Here is a 19,644-nt window from a genome sequence, read left to right as displayed (position 1 = left end):
ATAATTTGAGGTATTGTAATACTTACTCACAAACTGTGAGAAAACAGTTTAAAAAGAAGAATGACTCACAAACTATGAGAAAAGAGTTTATAAAAGAGGAATGACTCACATTGCAGATTAACGAGCAAATAGATAAGCCTACTGATTAGCCTTGATTATACCAAGTTTAACACAATGCACACACAGGCAGGTTAGTAACTAATACAGCAGTTACGACAATTCACGAGATTAAACCTTCACAACGATTAATCAGTGCGATACTCGATAATTCAGTCGGATTCACAACGAATAACAGAGCATAGTCCGAATTCGAGCAGCACTCTAATATTCAAGCCGAAATCACGACAAATAATCAAAGTACAAGCTCAATTGAGCAGCACCCGGACTATCGTTGGATAGTTATAATCGATCGGACGTTGAATCGTAATAGCGATCGAGTTATTACCCTGATTGCGGCAGCGTTTCGTGATTGTGTGTGTGTGATTATAGTATAATAGAATGGAATACGTATTTGTGTAAAACCCAAATCAAACCTCAACGATAGTTACGAGATTCGAACCTTAACGAACTTCACAAAGTGTAGTCTTATTCAGACAGTACTTTGGCATCCGTTTAACGAACTCACAAAGTATAGTACTTTGGATTCCGTTTAACGAACTCACAAAGTATAATACTTTGGATTCCGTTAGTTGGTTCCTGAATCGACCGAACAGAATATCGTATCGGTGATTATTGGTTAGAACACCAACGTATAGAGAGAAGAAGAGAAATGAGCAAAGAAAAATGAATCCTAAGCTTCCTATTTATAGCAAGCAGGCAAGCAAGCACCTCAACATCATTTCTGGCGATGTGGGATAGTGACGTGCTTGCTAGCTAGCTTGACGTGCTAGCTAGCTTGCTTATATATATTAATTCAGCTGCTTCACTCGTTTTTCTTGTATAACTTTTAAAATATAACGTTTTATAAAACGACGAATATGTCTTTAGAATGAGCATATTTTTATCTACGTTTTAACCTAAGTTTCATTAAAAACGGAGTAAGGGAAATAAAATAATATATTTAATTATTAATATTAAACGTTCTTATACGACCCCATATATATCTATTTTTAATAAACCTTACTTAGCTTAATTAATCTTGTTAGCTTAATTAATATTGATTAACTGATTAATTAATCATACTAACTTAATTAGGGTTTCCTTATTGCATAATTATCATACTAAATATTAATTTTAGTGAGGGTTGTTACATCCTCCCCACCTTAATAAAAATCTCGTCCTCGAGATTTGAACTATGATATTTTCTTGGAGTTATGTTTCTTCTTTTAAGTAGGAGGAATAATGTAGCGTGGAATGGAATCAAAAGATATTTTGAGGGGTATGAATTTTAAAAATAGAAATGATTTATAGAAACAATTGGATTCAATATCCGAAATGAACTTACTTTGATCAATTAGGGGAGATTCTGAATTGATAAATATCTATTTGTGAATGGAAGTATGGAAAATGATTTGTCAATGATTATCCGAAAGTCAATATCGTTTACTTAAATGGTACTGGACAATAGAATTTAGTGTATCGTAATCTGAGTACTTAATTGTACCAAGAATATGACAAATCAAACGAATGACTCATGAATAGGGTTTAACACAGGCTACAGCTCTATTCGGATGCTACAAAGTGTTTGTAATGATTGAAAGAATTCAATAATGATGACCGAATAAATTCACCGTTTTCGAAATTGTGAGCTTCAAAGAAGCGAATCTAGATATTTCAAAAGATGAAATGTTCAAACGAATAAGATGAAATGGTATATATTTTTTTTTTCAAGGTGATTGGGTTCAAGCCAAAAGATATATGATTACTGAATGTGAAGGACTTTTAGAATCAATAAAATTCTTTGTCAAAAGAAAGCTTATTTTGATTGGCAACTGAGGAAGACTTAGAATCGACAGGTTCAAAATGGAATAAAAGCATGGGAGTGATTTGTCACATATTGAATTATGATATGAAAAAAATCAATATACTGAGATGGGTGATTTGTAAGAATACATGAGAAGACAATAAAGTTAGTGTATTTTTGTCTTAATACATAATTGTATTCAGATGATTTTAATCAAAATGTTTGAAGATAGGTGATATTTTAATTTATTAAAAATCCTTTTTCCTTTTATGTTATCATAAAGTAGAATAATAAACATAGATAGGTTTAAAGTATCAAAACCCGTGGTAATAATGATATATGTTTTGTAAATAGGTTTACCCAATACCGTAGAACTCACGATTATCATTTAAAAAAAATCAAGTATGTTTAACTATAAGATTTTATAATAGGGTATAATAATAGATGTTTATTTTAATATTAAGCATACTTAAATATTGGCTTGCGTAAATAATATTTGATATTTTAATATATTAAAATACATATATTATAAAATAATATTTCTATAAATAGTTGTGGAATATTAATCAAGATGAACAATTGTTTATAAAATGTCTTGTCCATGACTACTTAGATAGTTATTTAAATAATTTTATTCATTCATCTAATTCTTGTATTTGTTTTATGAAAATATGTCTTCTCCTTAACTGGTTATTATCATGGTTGGGTATTGGTTAGTGCTGCCTTGTTTAAGCATAGGTGGCCAGTCCATGCCTAACTAAGGCCAGGCTATTCAATACATGCCCCTGATAATAACTCTAGTATATAAAAATAATACTAACACTATTACTATTAATATATTATTACTAATAAAACTAATATTAATTACCAATAATAAATGCATAAACTTAAATGAGAATATATTTCAAACAAAATTTTATACGTAAAAATATAAATTCTTTACCTTAATGGTTTTAACAAAAATTTTAAATACAGGAATACTATATTGGAAGTTTCTATATATAATCAATTAAATTTATATAATGTTTTTTGATCAATGATGATAAGATAAGAAATATCACGAAAGGCTCGATTTAGGTTGTAAGGACTAAGGAATTAGGATATGAAATGGTGGATCATTATCTTAGCACACAATTGTGTTAAGATTGCTTTCATAAAATAAATTAACAAAGCGGATTCAATATAAATAAATAAATAATTAAATCCTAGATTAGCGCAATCTTCAAATTTGAAAATGTCTTCACAAAGGGATCGTGATCAAAGAAATGATTTGATGAATTCGAAGACTAAACAAGCATGTTATGGTTCAAGAGAATTGAAGTGCTTGTTGGGACTATTTTGAATATGATGGTTTCAATCCATCATATGGGACTTCGAATTGATTACGTATTGAGAGCAAGTTAACTGGGTTTGGATAAAACGAGTTTTAATAAGGAAGTTCGGACATGATCACAACAGAAACCATGTATAACCTTCAAAAAGAAAATCGAGTTTTTCAAAAAAAAAAAAAAAAAAAAATTTATCGATCAAATATCAAAGAGTAATCATTTTGCAAAACGCGGTTTACAATGCAAAGATCAAGTATAGCGAAATGATATTTGAGGTTGGATAAAACAATAATTTGGAATGAAGCCTTCCTAGGGTCTTATAACTCAAATGAACCACATGCGCAACAAATAGTGCATGTGTATCGTATGGATTTACCAAGAAACGAAATGGATCAATATTTGCTATTATGAAAGAATTCTTTATGGTATGATGACCATTAAAAGAACACGAAAGTCAACTTATTATAGGCAGAAGTCAGAATTGCTACGAAAGGAATATAAGAACTTTTATCTGGAATTTTGTGTGATAACCGTTGTTAAGTGACATTATCAAGGAATGTCGAATGAACTGAAATGGAATAGGGGATTAGCAAAGGTATGTGACTCCTTTTTCAGTGATAATAATTATGACTTAGTTTAGACTGTGCACCGATGATTGTGAAATCTTGTTCCAACGTACCTCAGCGAAATGTAGATCGTTTGTAGGATCACGTGGCCAAGTGCTTCTTTTTGATTAGTAGTTTTCTACTGACAGAATTAGTATTGGTGTCATCGTGCCCAATTTATACTTTTCAAAGTTCTTGCCTTGGAAAGTCGTGTGTGATATATTTCAACGTCTGTGTATATTTTAAGTTTCATGTGTTTTCTTGTGCATTAGCACAACTTTATATGTTTCTTACTTGTGCATTGTAAATTTTTATACTTTCGATGATATCCCATCTTTAAAGGGTTCTCATTGTATGAGTTACGAGGTAAATGATCAAACAAAATAATGTTTGATATTGGAAAAGAGATTCCTGATAAAGAATTTTAGACACGGATGCTTGTGCTTTATTTCAATTTGTCAATCCTTATGGTTTTTTTTTTTTTTTTTTGGAATTTCCTTATAGATATACCTATCTATATAATCACATATTTCACATGCTGAAATAAACATACCTTTTATCAGGTCAATGTATTTAACAGATTCATATTTCCAAGAACCACTCAGGTATTTGGTCATGATACTATTTAGGGAAATCTTGTCACTGATTTGACATATCATTTACCCCGTCTTATCCGGTTCGCGCCGGAGCGGTAATCTCAATATGTCCGGACAAGCTGGAGAGTCTGCTACTCTATACCCAGTTTTGCCGGAGAAAATTTTCTATTTCCCATAAATAGTATCTTTTCAAAAAGTGCCTCTTTTATTAGGGCTTTTATCCAGAATCAAGGAAATTTGTATTCCCATAACATATCTTATTCTAGACCAAATACTATCAATAAGCAAGAATAAATAGCAATTAAGTGCTATTGCCTGCTAACCGTCATACCAGTATCCATTATATTATACTTATATAAGTAATTTACCTTAAAGTTTATTTTAAGGTAAAATTCTTAAGTTCAAGTCTAAATACCATCCGGAGTGCTATCAGATAATATTAAGTTTCTAATTCTCCGTTTCACTTAGGTATTGTTATAACACCTAATTGTGTAAACCAGTGGCTTAGCTTATACTAAGGCATATTTTCTTATGTTCAAGTCTAACTGCTATCAGTTGTGCTACCATTTAATAGAAATCTCCTAACTCTTTTTATTTAAGCTTAAGTATTATTATCACAACACTTATAGGCTTAAAGCAGTGGCTCTGATACCACCTTCTGTCACGACCCCCGACCCACCCTGGACGGAATCGGGTGCCGTGAGCAGTCCAGTGGTACCGGTGATTATTTTTATTTTGAAAAACATTGCAGCGGAAATTTCATCAGGACCGTGAGTTAGGAAAAATATCAGAGTTTAGAAACACCGGATTTTATTTATTAAATAGATGGGATAAACCCATGTTTTACAAAGGTAGCTTTTAATATAAAAACAATATTTCTTAATTTGATTTAATTAATAAAATAAGCCACTTCTTGATGCCTTCGGTGCTGGATCCAATTCTTACTCCAATATACTGTAATTACCTGAAACGCGTTTTAAAAAGGTTTTGTCAGCGGGAAATACTGAGTGAGTTCATTCAGGTTTTATAAAAACAGATTTGTTATAATTCACAGTATTAAGAGCGATTACAATGTTTCTATCAACCAATTATCAAGAATGGGTATTTGTCACTCGATTCATTTCTGTGACTGTGGTCATACCACTAGTGGGTCCCGTTGCCCATCTAGTGACGGTGTACTCACACAGAGTAATGATTACTCACATAGAGTAATATTCACTCACATAGAGTGATAAAAATAGTAAAGTGCACAATTACCCCACATACCAGCTGTAATTTGGTGATTACAAAGACTTAATCCCTGTAATTATAACCTTGAAAATAATTTGAGGTATTGTAATACTTACTCACAAACTGTGAGAAAACAGTTTAAAAAGAAGAATGACTCACAAACTATGAGAAAAGAGTTTATAAAAGAGGAATGACTCACATTGCAGATTAACGAGCAAATAGATAAGCCTACTGATTAGCCTTGATTATACCAAGTTTAACACAATGCACACACAGGCAGGTTAGTAACTAATACAGCAGTTACGACAATTCACGAGATTAAACCTTCACAACGATTAATCAGTGCGATACTCGATAATTCAGTCGGATTCACAACGAATAACAGAGCATAGTCCGAATTCGAGCAGCACTCTAATATTCAAGCCGAAATCACGACAAATAATCAAAGTACAAGCTCAATTGAGCAGCACCCGGACTATCGTTGGATAGTTATAATCGATCGGACGTTGAATCGTAATAGCGATCGAGTTATTACCCTGATTGCGGCAGCGTTTCGTGATTGTGTGTGTGTGATTATAGTATAATAGAATGGAATACGTATTTGTGTAAAACCCAAATCAAACCTCAACGATAGTTACGAGATTCGAACCTTAACGAACTTCACAAAGTGTAGTCTTATTCAGACAGTACTTTGGCATCCGTTTAACGAACTCACAAAGTATAGTACTTTGGATTCCGTTTAACGAACTCACAAAGTATAATACTTTGGATTCCGTTAGTTGGTTCCTGAATCGACCGAACAGAATATCGTATCGGTGATTATTGGTTAGAACACCAACGTATAGAGAGAAGAAGAGAAATGAGCAAAGAAAAATGAATCCTAAGCTTCCTATCTATAGCAAGCAGGCAAGCAAGCACCTCAACATCATTTCTGTCGATGTGGGATAGTGACGTGCTTGCTAGCTAGCTTGCTTATATATATTAATTCAGCTGCTTCACTCGTTTTTCTTGTATAACTTTTAAAATATAACGTTTTATAAAACGACGAATATGTCTTTAGAATGAGCATATTTTTATCTACGTTTTAACCTAAGTTTCATTAAAAACGGAGTAAGGGAAATAAAATAATATATTTAATTATTAATATTAAACGTTCTTATACGACCCCATATATATCTATTTTTAATAAACCTTACTTAGCTTAATTAATCTTGTTAGCTTAATTAATATTGATTAACTGATTAATTAATCATACTAAACTTAATTAGGGTTTCCTTATTGCATAATTATCATACTAAATATTAATTTTAGTGAGGGTTGTTACAAGCAGCCATGTCAAGATTAACTGTCTTCAAAGCCCAGTATGGTTTGTGTTCGAGTTCAACAGGCAAATGACAAGACTTCCCATAGACCAATTTAAACGGTGTGGTGCCTATAGGAGTCTTGTAGGCTGTCCGGAAAGCCCACAGTGCATCGTCCAACTTCTCGGACCAATCCTTACGGCTAGAATTAACCGTTTTCTCCAAGATCCGCTTGATACCCCGATTAGTAACCTCGGCCTGTCCGCTCGTCTGCAGATGATACGGTGTAGAGAATCGATGTTGCACACCATATCGGGACAATGCTTTCTCAAGCTGAGCATTACAGAAATGCGTCCCACGGTCACTAATCAATGCCTTCGGGGCACCAAAGCGAGCAAACAACTTTTTCAAAAACCTCACCACTACCCTCGCATCATTAGTGGGCAAAGCCTGTGCTTCAGCCCACTTTGAAACGTAATCAACAGCGACTAAGATGTAGCGGTTGCCAAAAGAGGTCAGAAAGGGGCCCATGAAGTCTAGCCCCCAAACGTCAAAAACCTCACAAACTTGGATGCCGTTTTGTGGCATCTCATGGCGTGCAGAAATGTTGCTCGCCCTCTGGCAAGCATCACAGGACCTCATCCACTCATGGGCATCACGGAAAATAGTCGGCCAAAAGAATCCGGCGTCAAACACTTTCCTCGCCATGTTGTTCGCTCCGTGGTGGCCTCCCGTGGGTCCTTCGTGACAGTGGCGTAAAATATCCCTCGCCTCGTCACCATACACGCATCGCCGGATCATCTGATCCGCTCCTACCCTAAATAAGTGAGGATCATCCCAGAAGTAATGCTTGACATCCGCAAAGAACTTTCGCTTCTGCTGATAGGTCATCCCCTTGATCAGGATGCCACTAGCTAAGTAGTTTGCAAAGTCAGCAAACCATGGGGAATCATCACTAGTCTCGATCCTCATGAGGAACTCGTGGGGGAAATTGTCATTGATGTTAGGCCCACGAGTTTCCTTTCCCTCGGAATGCTCAAGTCGAGACAAATGATCGGCTGCCAAATTCTCAGCCCCTTTTTTATCATGGATTTCAATATCAAACTCTTGCAGCAACAAAATCCAACGTATCAGTCTCGGTTTAGCATCCTGCTTGCTAAAAAGATACTGAAGTGCTGCATGATCTGTGTACACAATGGTCTTGGAAAGGACAAGATATGACCGAAACTTATCGAAGGCAAAGACCACAGCTAGGAGCTCTTTCTCTGTCATGGTGTAGTGCTCCTGAGCGTCATTCAAGGTCTTGCTCGCATAGTAAATCGGGTGAAAGTGTTTATCTTTCCTTTGACCCAAGACAGCCCCGACTGCGAAGTCACTCGCATCACACATCAACTCAAATGGCAGCTCCCAGTCGGGAGCAACCATGATCGGGGCATTCACCAACTTCTCATTCAACAACTCAAATGCCCGAAGGCACTCATCGGAGAAAACAAACTGGGCATCCTTCTCGAGGAGCTGAGTCATGGGACGGGCGATTTTGGAAAAGTCCTTTATGAATCGCCGGTAAAAACCTGCATGACCCAGAAAACTCCTAATAGATTTCACGGATGTGGGAGGCGGGAGCTTTGAAATAGTCTCGACTTTGGCTCGGTCAACCTCGAGCCCCGCCTGTGAAATCTTGTGCCCAAGCACAATGCCCTCCTTCACCATGAAGTGGCACTTCTCCCAGTTTAACACAAGGTTGGCTTCTTCACATCTAGCCAACATCTTTTTTCAGATTCCCAAGATACTGATCAAAAGAACTTCCAAACACAGAAAAATCATCCATGAAAACCTCCATGGAGTCCTCGATCATGTCGTGAAAAATGGCCACCATACACCTCTGAAATGTGGCCGGGGCGTTACATAGTCCAAAGGGCATCCGCCGGTAGGCGAATGTGCCATAGGGACATGTGAATGTCGTCTTCTCCTGATCCTCAGGAGAGATGGGAATTTGAAAATATCCTGAAAAACCATCAAGGAAGCAGTAGTACATCCTTCCCGACAACCTCTCCAACATCTGATCAATGAAAGGGAGTGGGAAACGATCCTTCCTCGTGGCATCATTGAGTTTGCGGTAGTCAATGCAAACTCTCCATCCGGTGACAGTACGAGTAGGAATCAACTCGTTTTTCTCATTGGTCACCACTGTCATGCCTCCTTTCTTCGGGACTACCTGTACAGGGCTAACCCATGGTGAATCAGAGATCGGATATATCAAACCTGCATCAAGTAGTTTGATGACCTCTTTCTTCACAACCTCCTGCATGTTGGGGTTCAAACGCCTCTGATGTTGTACTACAGGTTTAAAGTCCTCCTCCATCAAGATCTTATGGGTACAAAAGGATGGATTGATCCCTTTTATATCCATAATCTTCCAAGCAATCGCCTTCTTGTGCTGCTTCAGGACTTCAAGCAATCGATCCTTCTCTTCATTCGACAATTTGGCAGAAATGATAACGGGTAGATGAGTCTCACCCTCCAAGAAAGCATACTCCAAATGGTCTGGGAGCTCCTTAAGCTCAACCGAAGGTGGATCCTCAATAGAAGGGCGTGCTTTAGGCTTAGTAACGCGATCCACAACCTCAAAAACCTCGGGACACGGGGGAGACGCGTGACCTATCAGACAGGTCACCTCCTCAACTAATCGGTCCAGACGGGGCAAACCAAAAGTCTCCCCTCCTAGCAGCTGTGTGTCCACAACATCCTCCTCGAATGTAGCATGAAGATGATCACTCACATACGTATCGATAGTCTCAATGAAGTAGAGTGTATCATCTTGACTTTGTGAGTGTTGCATGGATTTCCCAATGTCAAAGGTCACCTCCTCATCGTCAACCCTAAGAGTAAGTCTACCGGTGCAGACATCAATCAAGGCTCTCGCAGTGGCTAGGAATGGGCGACCTAGGATAAGTGGAACATTTTTCTCCTCATCCATGTCTAGAATCACGAAATCGACAAGAAAGACAAACTTGTCGATTTTCACCAGCATATTCTTAACTATGCCTCGAGGGTACTTCACTGAACGGTCGGCTAGCTGAATGCTCATACAAGTCGGCTTGGGCTCGCCCAAGTCTAGCTTAGCAAAAACCGCATATGGCATGAGGTTTATGCTAGCTCCAAGATCAGCTAATGCATTGCTGACCGACAAACTACCAATCAAACACGGGATAGTGAAATTCCCAGGATCATTCATCTTCTTCGGTAGTTTGTTCTGAAGAACCGCTAAACACTCTTCATTCAAGGTCACCTGCAAAGCTCCTCAAGTTTCTTTTTGTTGGATAGGATATCCTTCAGAAACTTGGCATACTTAGGCATTTGAGCAAGTGCCTCGACAAATGGTAAATTTATATGAAGTTGCTTAAAAAGCTCGAGGAATTTACCATTGTGTTCTTCCATTTTCTGCTTCTTCAACCTCCCCGGATATGGAATGGGAGGGACATACTCTCTCACTGGCTCCTTGGTTCGTGCGGTACTTGCTGGGACTCGCCTCTGTTGCACCTCACCCGGAGACTCAGCCTCAATCTCCTCATCAACCTCATCGTCATCATCCGGCTTCGCTGGAACAGCCGGAGGGATGGGCTGAGCGGTCTTGCCGCTTCTCAATGTGATGGCCTTTGCAGTAGCATTTGGGTTAGGCTCTGTGTTGCTCGGAAGGCCCCCCTGTTGTATCTCAGACAACATCTTGGCAATCTGGCCAACTTGGTTCTCAATGGTTTGCATGGAAGCCTTTTGGCTTCTCAACTCACTCTCGTGCCTCGTGAAACGGCTGTCATACTCCCTAAAGCGCTTCTCATTCTCAGCCTTTTGAGTGTTTTGACCAGCTAAGATTTGACTAAGAATATCATGCACACTAGGATCACTAGAAGGAGGCGTCTGCTGAGGTCGAGGTGAACCATATGCTCCATGGACTGGAGCTGTGGGACGTGGAGCAAATCCGGGTGGATGCTGGTTAGAAGCATCAGGCTTCCAACTAAAGTTTGGATGATTCTTCCACCCTGGATTATAAGTATTGCTGTAGGGATTGTTTTGAGAACGGTATTGGTTTCCCATGAAATCCACATGCTCGTGTGACATCGCTCCCGTCGGAAAATCACCTACCTGATATGCTCCCTCACTCGAAGAACCTCTCGAGTGCATTTCCATCACTCGATCAAATTTCGAAGATAAGGCATCCATACGTGTTGTCATGGCTGTGTAGTCGTCCACATGATGAACTCCCTATCGAGAACTCTTTCCCCTCGGGGGCTGTTGCGTCCGGTTTTTCGCGGCACACTTTTCAAGAATCTCAGATGCCTCGGTGGCATTTTTCGTGCCGATATCACCACCCGAGTAGGTATCAACCATCATCTGTCCCTGACTGTCCAAACCATGGTAGAAGATCTGACATTGTTGCCACTTGGGCAACCCGTGATGTGGGACCTTTCTCATAAGCTCTTTAAACCGCTCCAATGCCTCGTAAAGGGACTCGTCCTCGTCCTGTCAAAAGTTCAGAATCTTGGTTCTCAATCGAACAGTTTTCTTTGGAAGGAAATATTTCTGAAGGAACTTCTCAGCTAATTAATTCCATGTAGTGATAGATCCAGTTGGAAGTGAAAGAAGCCACTCCTTGGCTCCATCCCGTAAGGAAAACGGAAAGAGCCGAAGGCGGATAGCATCCGGTGATGCATCACGAATACTAAACGTGGCACAAACCTCTAGAAACCCCGCAATGTGAACACTAGGATCCTCGTGCTCCTTGCCATAAAACTGTATCGCGTTCTGTAACATCGATATGGTGCCAGCCTTGATCTCGAAATTATTGTTGTTGATTGACGGTGCATTGATGCTCGCAGGCAAACCATCGAGTGACGATTTTCCAATTTCATTCAAAATCCTATTCTCTTCCGCGTCCGCCATGTCGACTTGAACCTCGTAGAATGTGTCGTCTCCTCCCGCTGCGCCTGTCTCAATCGTCTCGGCTACCACGCGAAACCGCTCCCGCAGTCTCCGGTGAAGAAGCCGCTCCCGCTCCGATGAAGGCTCAACGATATCAGCAGCAGGGGTTGAGGACATGCACGACCTGTAGGGAATAAGGAGGAGCACAATGCACAAAATATATACAGAAACAAAAACAACTAGCAAATATTCATTTTTTTTCAATTAACCAAGCAAAAGCAAACAAAACAAGTAGACACAAACTTTGTACACTTTTCACAATGGCTAAATAAGTAACTCGAATCGTTTTCAAGAAGCCCGCATCCCCGGCAACGGCGCCAAAAACTTGATGTGCGTGAATTATATATATTTATACTTGTGAAGGGGTAAGGTCCCAAAAACCTCACAAAAGAGATATGGGACCATACCACCAACCGGTCTTTCAACCCTTCTAACCTTGCGCGGCCGCGCATTGGTCTTACAGAAGGAAGAAAGAAACTAACAAGCGATAGTCACACGCCCAAAGGGAAACCTGAACCTTTGCGCCATCTTCCATTTAACAAGGGATCGAAACCCGGAGATCAATATGTCCGCCCAAATATCCAGACCGGGATATTATGTTACCCAGACTTAGGATCTATCCAACTGTGTGCACACTGTAAGGTGTCACACCAGATTACAACAGTAATCTTCTAGAAGAAATATCATCGTGCACCACCCAGACGGTTATAACCGTCTGGACACGTGTCACCATCACAAACATTCCTGAAATCACAACGATAGCATGTGATTGAAGAATGATCTCCACTTGGATCACTTTCCACGTGGCAATTCCCTAGCCATAGGATCAAGTCACGATCCGCGTGCACCCACGTCAGATCAAAGCAACTTAACGAAGAATAAAGAGACTTAACGGAAGGAAAGATAACAGCTACGGTGTTAGCATCTTCCGTTATCTTTTCAATAACAGATTTTCCCTCCCGAACTCTCGGTTATAAATAGGAGAATACTTCAGGTAAAAATTCAGATCCAATTTCACTACTAAAACACCTTTATCTTCTCCATACAAATACTTATTCTCACACCGGAGTCGGGTCAAGGAGAGAACCCTCTTCTCCCCTTGATGAGGCTAACAGTGCTCTGTTTTGCAGAATCACCGGAGAAGGAGCTCGATTACCACTGAACCAATAGAGAGAGAACTAACCTTTTATGCGGATTCAAACCCCCTAGATATCTCGGTTCCGACCATTTATCTAGTGTTTCTTCATTGGCGCCTACCGTTTTCTCAGTTTTTCTAGTTTCTATCTCGTTTCGGTTCAGTTCATTTTTCTGTTTTTTCACATGGCAGAAAATTCATCTTCTCACCGACAGCACGGTCTTCGACCAAACGTCGGAAACAGTCTCCAGAAAATAGGATTCCCAAAGCATGGGACTAGTAAATACCAAACTGCTGTGAACGCAATACCAGATCTGATCCCTCAGACATCAGATCTGGAGAAGGAGTCAACATTACAGAATTGAATCTGGTAACCCCACCTTGGGGAAACATCTAATTCCGCCAGTACAAAGATGGCGGTCATCAGGAACAAGTACACATGGTTCAAGGGGGACCATCACGAAGAACAAGCAAACGAAATTATGATCAACACTGGAGAGAGCAACAAGTCGTGTTCCCTGTTGTTCCTGGGGGCCCTCAGGAAGAACGACCAGTAATTATCACCGGTATTTTTGGTCATTACCGGACGGACTATATGTTCATAGATCCAGGAAGTTCAATGGACATCATATATGAACAGTGCTTTAAGCAGCTAGATCCGGAAGATAAAGCACGATTGGAACCGGTCGATTTTCCTCTCACCGAATTCTGTAATGAAGCTGTTTTCTCGTTGGGACAAATTGCTTTCCCGGTAACCTTGTCAGATGGCAAACACTCACGAACAGTTACGGTAAATTTCATGGTCATGCCAGCAACATCACGACATGACATTTTGCTCGGAAGAAGGTCGCAAAGAGAATTCAGCATGATCACTTCCATTCCACATGCGGCTTGTGGATTTCCAACAGAAACAGGAGTTGCAATTCTTTATTCAAGCAAGGAAGTCATGTCCATAGATGATGAACCGCCAGCAAAGGCAGTCAAAACTTCAGCACCAAACGAACCAGAGAAATGGGTTCTGAACGGCGAATACCCAGAGCAAACCATTTTGCTAGGACACGCCATGTCACCAACAATATGTATACAGCCGAAAAGCTTGTTGTCTAATAACAAAGATATATTTGCCTGGTGCCCAGCAGACATGACTGGGGTACCACGCGATATCGCGCAACATTGTTTAAACATCAAACCATCAGTAGATCCGGTCGTTCAGGGAAGGCGCAGCTTCAGCGAAGAAAAAGCAAAAGCAATGAACGAGCAAGTAACAGAATTGCTTAACGCAGGAATCTTGCGCAAAGTGAAATACCATACATGGGTTGCCAATCCAGTCATGGTGCAAAAACATAATGGCGGGTGGAGAATGTGTGTCGACTTCAAAGAACTCAACAAAGCATGCCCTAGAGACTGCTATGCGCTCCCAGAAATAGACAAGAAAGTCGATTCTTTAGCATCATTCAGATGGAAATGCTTTCTCGACTGCTATAAGGGTTACCACCAGGTCCAGATGAAGGAAGAGGACGAAGAAAAAACCGCATTTCGCACAGACAAAGGCATCTACTGCTACACAAAAATGCCGTTTGGGTTGCGCAACGCAGGCGCAACGTATCAACGCCTAATGGACACAATCTTTAGCGAGGATATTGGCAAAACTGTCGAAGTATACATGGATGACCTCGTCATCATGAGTCATGAAGAGGAGACAATGCTCCACAATATCCAGCGCACATTCGATTCCTTACGAAGCGTAAATTTGAAATTGAACCCGACAAAATGCTCCTTCGGAATGGAAGAAGGAAAGTTTTTGGGTTTCATAGTTACCAAAGACGGTTTTAAAGTCAACCCAGAAAAGGTACAGACCATTCAAGTAATGCCATCACCGGCAACAGTCAAAGAAATGCAAAGGCTTGCCGGACGATCAGCAGCTCTAAATAGATTTTTGGCCAATCATGCGGCAAAATCTTACCCATTTATCAGTACGCTGCGAAACTGCGGAAAGAAAACTCCCTTTCAATGGACACCTGAAGCGGAAGCAACATTCAAGCAAATGAAAGAATATTTAATCCAATTACCAACACTGACTGCGCCGAAGGAAAAAGAACCATTAATCTTGTAATGTCAGCCACGGAGGTAGCAGTAGGCGCAATATTAATGGTAGAACGGGAAAATATTCAGACTCCAATCTACTACATCAGTAAAATGCTCACCGGCCTTGAAACTCGTTATTCGATGATAGAAAAGCTGGTTTTAGCGCTAGTACACGCATCCAGACGCTTGCGCAGGTATTTTTCAGGCCATATCATCACAGTACTGACAAATTATCATCTGGGTCAAATCTTGTCAAAACCCGACATAGCAGGGAGATTAGCCAAATCGGCCATCGAGCTAGGAGGTTACAACATTTTTTACAGACCAAGACCAGCAATCAAAGGGCAAGTTCTAGCAGACTTCACCACCGAAGTTCCCATTGATAAAGTGCAAGAATGTGAGGCAATACAAAACCCAACGCCTGTTTTTGACGACAGAGTCTGGACCTTGCATACCGATGGCGCGTCCAATGACGACGGAGCAGGAGCAGGTCTCCGATTAGTCAGCCCGGATAATCACGAACTCACATATGCTATCCGCTTGGATTTCCAAAGTACTAACAATGAAGCGGAATACGAAGCATTTCTAGCAGGTCTTCGTCTAGCACTCAAAATGGGAGCAAAAAACCTGGAAGCTAACGTCGACTCAAAGCTAGTAGCTGAACAAGTTAACGGTCATTATGACGCGAAGGGCGAGGCTATGGCGTTATACCTTGAACAAGCACGGATGTTGATCAATCAATTTCAGACATTCAAAGTCAATCACATAAACAGAAGCGAGAATAAACATGCTGACGCGCTAAGCAAGTTAGCCGCTACCAGCTTTAAACACTTAGCAAAAGAGGTGCGCATAGAGGTACTATCCAACCCTTCCATTCACCTGAAACAAGTAAATGTCATAGAAATGGGAAGTCCGTCCTGGATGTCTCTAATTATTTTATACCTTCAACACGGAAAACTTCCGGAAGGAAAGACAGAAGCCCGAAAAATACAACACAAAGAAATAAATTACGAAATGGCGGATGGTGTCCTTTATCGGAGATCATTCATGGGTCCATTACTTCGTTGTGTTGATAAAACAGACGCCCAGTATCTGGTCAGAGAAATCCACGAGGGATTATGCGGGATACACGCAGGACCGCGCATGGTCGTGGCAAAAATAATGAACGCTGGGTACTATTGGCCAGGCATGCACATGGATGCAGTTGATCTATTACGAAGGTGTGACGCGTGTCAACGCCATGCACCAAAGATGCTCCGACCCAAAAATCCGCTAATTCCCGTTACTTCCGCCTGGCCATTCCAGCAGTGGGGCATCGATCATGTTGGGCCATTTCCTGACGCGCTGGGTGCAGTAAAATTCATCATCGTTGCAGTGGATTATTTCACAAAATGGGTAGAAGCTAAAGCTTTGGCCTCAACAACAGCAATGGTAATCCGCAAATTTATATGGGAACATATCATTTGCAGATTTGGGTTACCATTGCGCATTATTTCCGACAATGGTACAAACTTTGCTGCGGAAGACCTCCAAAAATGGTTCAAAGAAATGAACATTGAGCACAGCTTCGCCTCCGTCGCACACCCTCAAGCGAATGGTCAGGTAGAAAGCGTAAACAAGCAGATCGTTGACGGTATAAAAGCGCGACTTGGGACAGCGCGCAGGGGGTGGGTTGACGAGCTTCCCAGCATCCTCTGGGCGCACCGAACAATGCCAAAGACTAGCACCGGAGAAACTCCGTTCAGTTTAGTCTATGGGTCAGAGGCCGTCATTCCAGCTGAAATAGGCCTACCCTCGCCGCGCATGTTAGCAATGGAAAAACAGGACAATGAACAAGAACGGAGGATGGATTTAGATCTTCTGGAAGAAAGGCGCGAAAACGCGGCATAGCAGAAGCAAGGTACAAGTCCAAGTTAGAAAAATATTACAACGCGCGGGTACGTATTTGCACATTTGTCCCCGGAGACTTTGTCTTGCGCGACAACGAGGCTTCGAACGCCGAAAAACCCGACAAATTAGCGCCAAGATGGGAAGGACCGTATGTCATTAACGAAGTCTTAGGCAAAGGAGCATATACCCTAAAAAGGGTCGATGGGACTCTAGTTCCCCGCACCTGGAACGCGCAACAATTGCGCAGGTGTTACATGTAAACCAAGCCTATAAAGCAAAAAGAACATACAGGCAATGAATTTCCTTATCTTATCTTGTATCACGGGCCTTGCGCTTTTATCAATACAAGTATCACTCTTAGTAACATCACTGTTTATTACAAATTGCATGAAATTTCTTTGGTTCGCGTGAAAACGACATGGTCAAACATTGTACACCTCATGAACAGTCTCAAAACAGGCAAACTGTTGACAAACGTTCACACATGAGCACAATACCATTCCTCATTCGCCTCACCTATTCAAAAGTAATTACACACATGCAACATATTGTAATACGCACATATACGAATCATAGCAAACAATCTTCAAAAAAGTATATCATCATATACATTATCAAAAAGTGTAACACAAACACTTAACAAGATCATCACAATGATCTTCAAAAAAAGAAAATATATATATAATCCTATCCAGCAACCCAAAAGCTTACAAAAGCATTAACAAAGACGGAGGAAGACCATAGGCTTCAGCACCTAGTCAGCACCAGAACCATCATCAACAGAAGACACCTGCCTACTCCGGCGAACCCTCCGACGTCGGTACACCATCCGACATTCCCCCCTCTGAAGCATCGGAAACCGAGTCATCAATCCATCAACATCCAGTACAGTAGCAGCACAAGCAGAAACGTTAGTATGGCAAGAGATTTTGCACTCAGAATCAGCAATTGCAGGAGAAACAGGCTTGATCAGTTCCTTCACCGGTGCAATAATGAGAGGCGGTGAACGAGACAGAAGAACGAGACCTTCGGCAGCATCATACACCTTAAGAGCATCTAGCAGAAGACGAGTGTGGTAAGAACGCTTCATCTTCTTTGACAAAACTCAATTAAGATCAAGTGTTTCAAACGTACACATATAAAAGAACTCAGCACCTCGAAAAAAGAGAAATCCATCATTAACTGTCAGAACCGTCACATCCAAACGGCGCTACAGGAACTTGGGTCACTTCTTCATTAATGAAGCCTGACAAAGCGCCATTACAAATCTCGAGACCAATGAGGAAAAATACCCATTCTTACTGACAGGTGACGTCATTACCCGACAGAGCATGATTACGAATCACATTTTTTCCTCTCAAAAAAAAAAAAATACATTCCCCTCTCCAAAGTCCAGTGCTCCACTTATATGCATAAGTACAACACTAGACTGGGGGGACTTGAAGGGGTAAGGTCCCAAAAACCTCACAAAAGAGATATGGGACCATACCACCAACCGGTCTTTCAACCCTTCTAACCTTGCGCGGCCGCGCATTGGTCTTACAGAAGGAAGAAAGAAACTAACAAGCGATAGTCACACGCCCAAAGGGAAACCTGAACCTTTGCGCCATCTTCCATTTAACAAGGGATTGAAACCCGGAGATCAATATGTCCGCCCAAATATCCAGACCGGGATATTATGTTACCCAGACTTAGGATCTATCCAACTGTGTGCACACTGTAAGGTGTCACACCAGATTACAGCAATAATCTTCTAGAAGAAATATCATCGTACACCACCCAGACGGTTATAACCGTCTGGACACGTGTCACCATCACAAACATTCCTGAAATCACAACGATAGCATGTGATTGAAGAATGATCTCCACTTGGATCACTTTCCACGTGGCAATTCCCTAGCCATAGGATCAAGTCACGATCCGTGTGCACCCACGTCAGATCAAAGCAACTTAACGAAGAATAAAGAGACTTAACGGAAGGAAAGATAACAGCTACGGTGTTAGCATCTTCCGTTATCTTTTCAATAACAGATTTTCCCTCCCAAACTCTCGGTTATAAATAGGAGAATACTTCAGGTAAAAATTCAGATCCAATTTCACTACTAAAACACCTTTATCTTCTCCATACAAATACTTATTCTCACACCGGAGTCGGGTCAAGGAGAGAACCCTCTTCTCCCCTTGACGAGGCTAACGGTGCTCTGTTTTGCAGAATCACCGGAGAAGGAGCTCGATTACCACTGAACCAATAGAGAGAGAACTAACCTTTTATGCGGATTCAAACCCCCTAGATATCTCGGTTCCGACCATTTATCTAGTGTTTCTTCAACTTGAGTTTTTTCTTCACACAAATTTAGTTTTAAAATGGTTTTTCACCTAGAAACTAACTACACACACAAAGAGCAAGTGTACCCGTCGGGTGGTAATATAGCTAATTGGTAAGAACCGGATATCAATCCGTGGATGCGGTGTCTCGATACTAAACTTTTGCTACTTTAAAGCCTTTTCAAATGATTGAGTTGATTTTTATAACTTAGCATGAAAATAAATAAACTACTAAAAATTCTAACAAAGAACAATATCTAAGAAAGGGT

General features: G+C 40.5%; 1 protein-coding gene across 1 annotated transcript; it reads right to left on the bottom strand.

The window, feature by feature from the left end:
- Nucleotides 1–10,248: 10,248 nt before the first annotated feature.
- LOC110870678 lies at nt 10,249–11,193 on the bottom strand. The gene has a single exon (XM_022119854.1). It carries the CDS (start codon nt 11,191–11,193, stop codon nt 10,249–10,251), a length of 945 nt encoding a protein of 314 aa, XP_021975546.1.
- Between the last annotated feature and the right edge of the window lie 8,451 nt (nt 11,194–19,644).

Source organism: Helianthus annuus, chromosome 8, assembly GCF_002127325.2.
Source record: "Helianthus annuus cultivar XRQ/B chromosome 8, HanXRQr2.0-SUNRISE, whole genome shotgun sequence".
Lineage (NCBI taxonomy): Eukaryota > Viridiplantae > Streptophyta > Magnoliopsida > Asterales > Asteraceae > Helianthus > Helianthus annuus.
The sequence above is the reverse complement of the archived record's forward strand: the minus strand, read 5'-3'. Positions and strand labels throughout refer to the sequence as shown.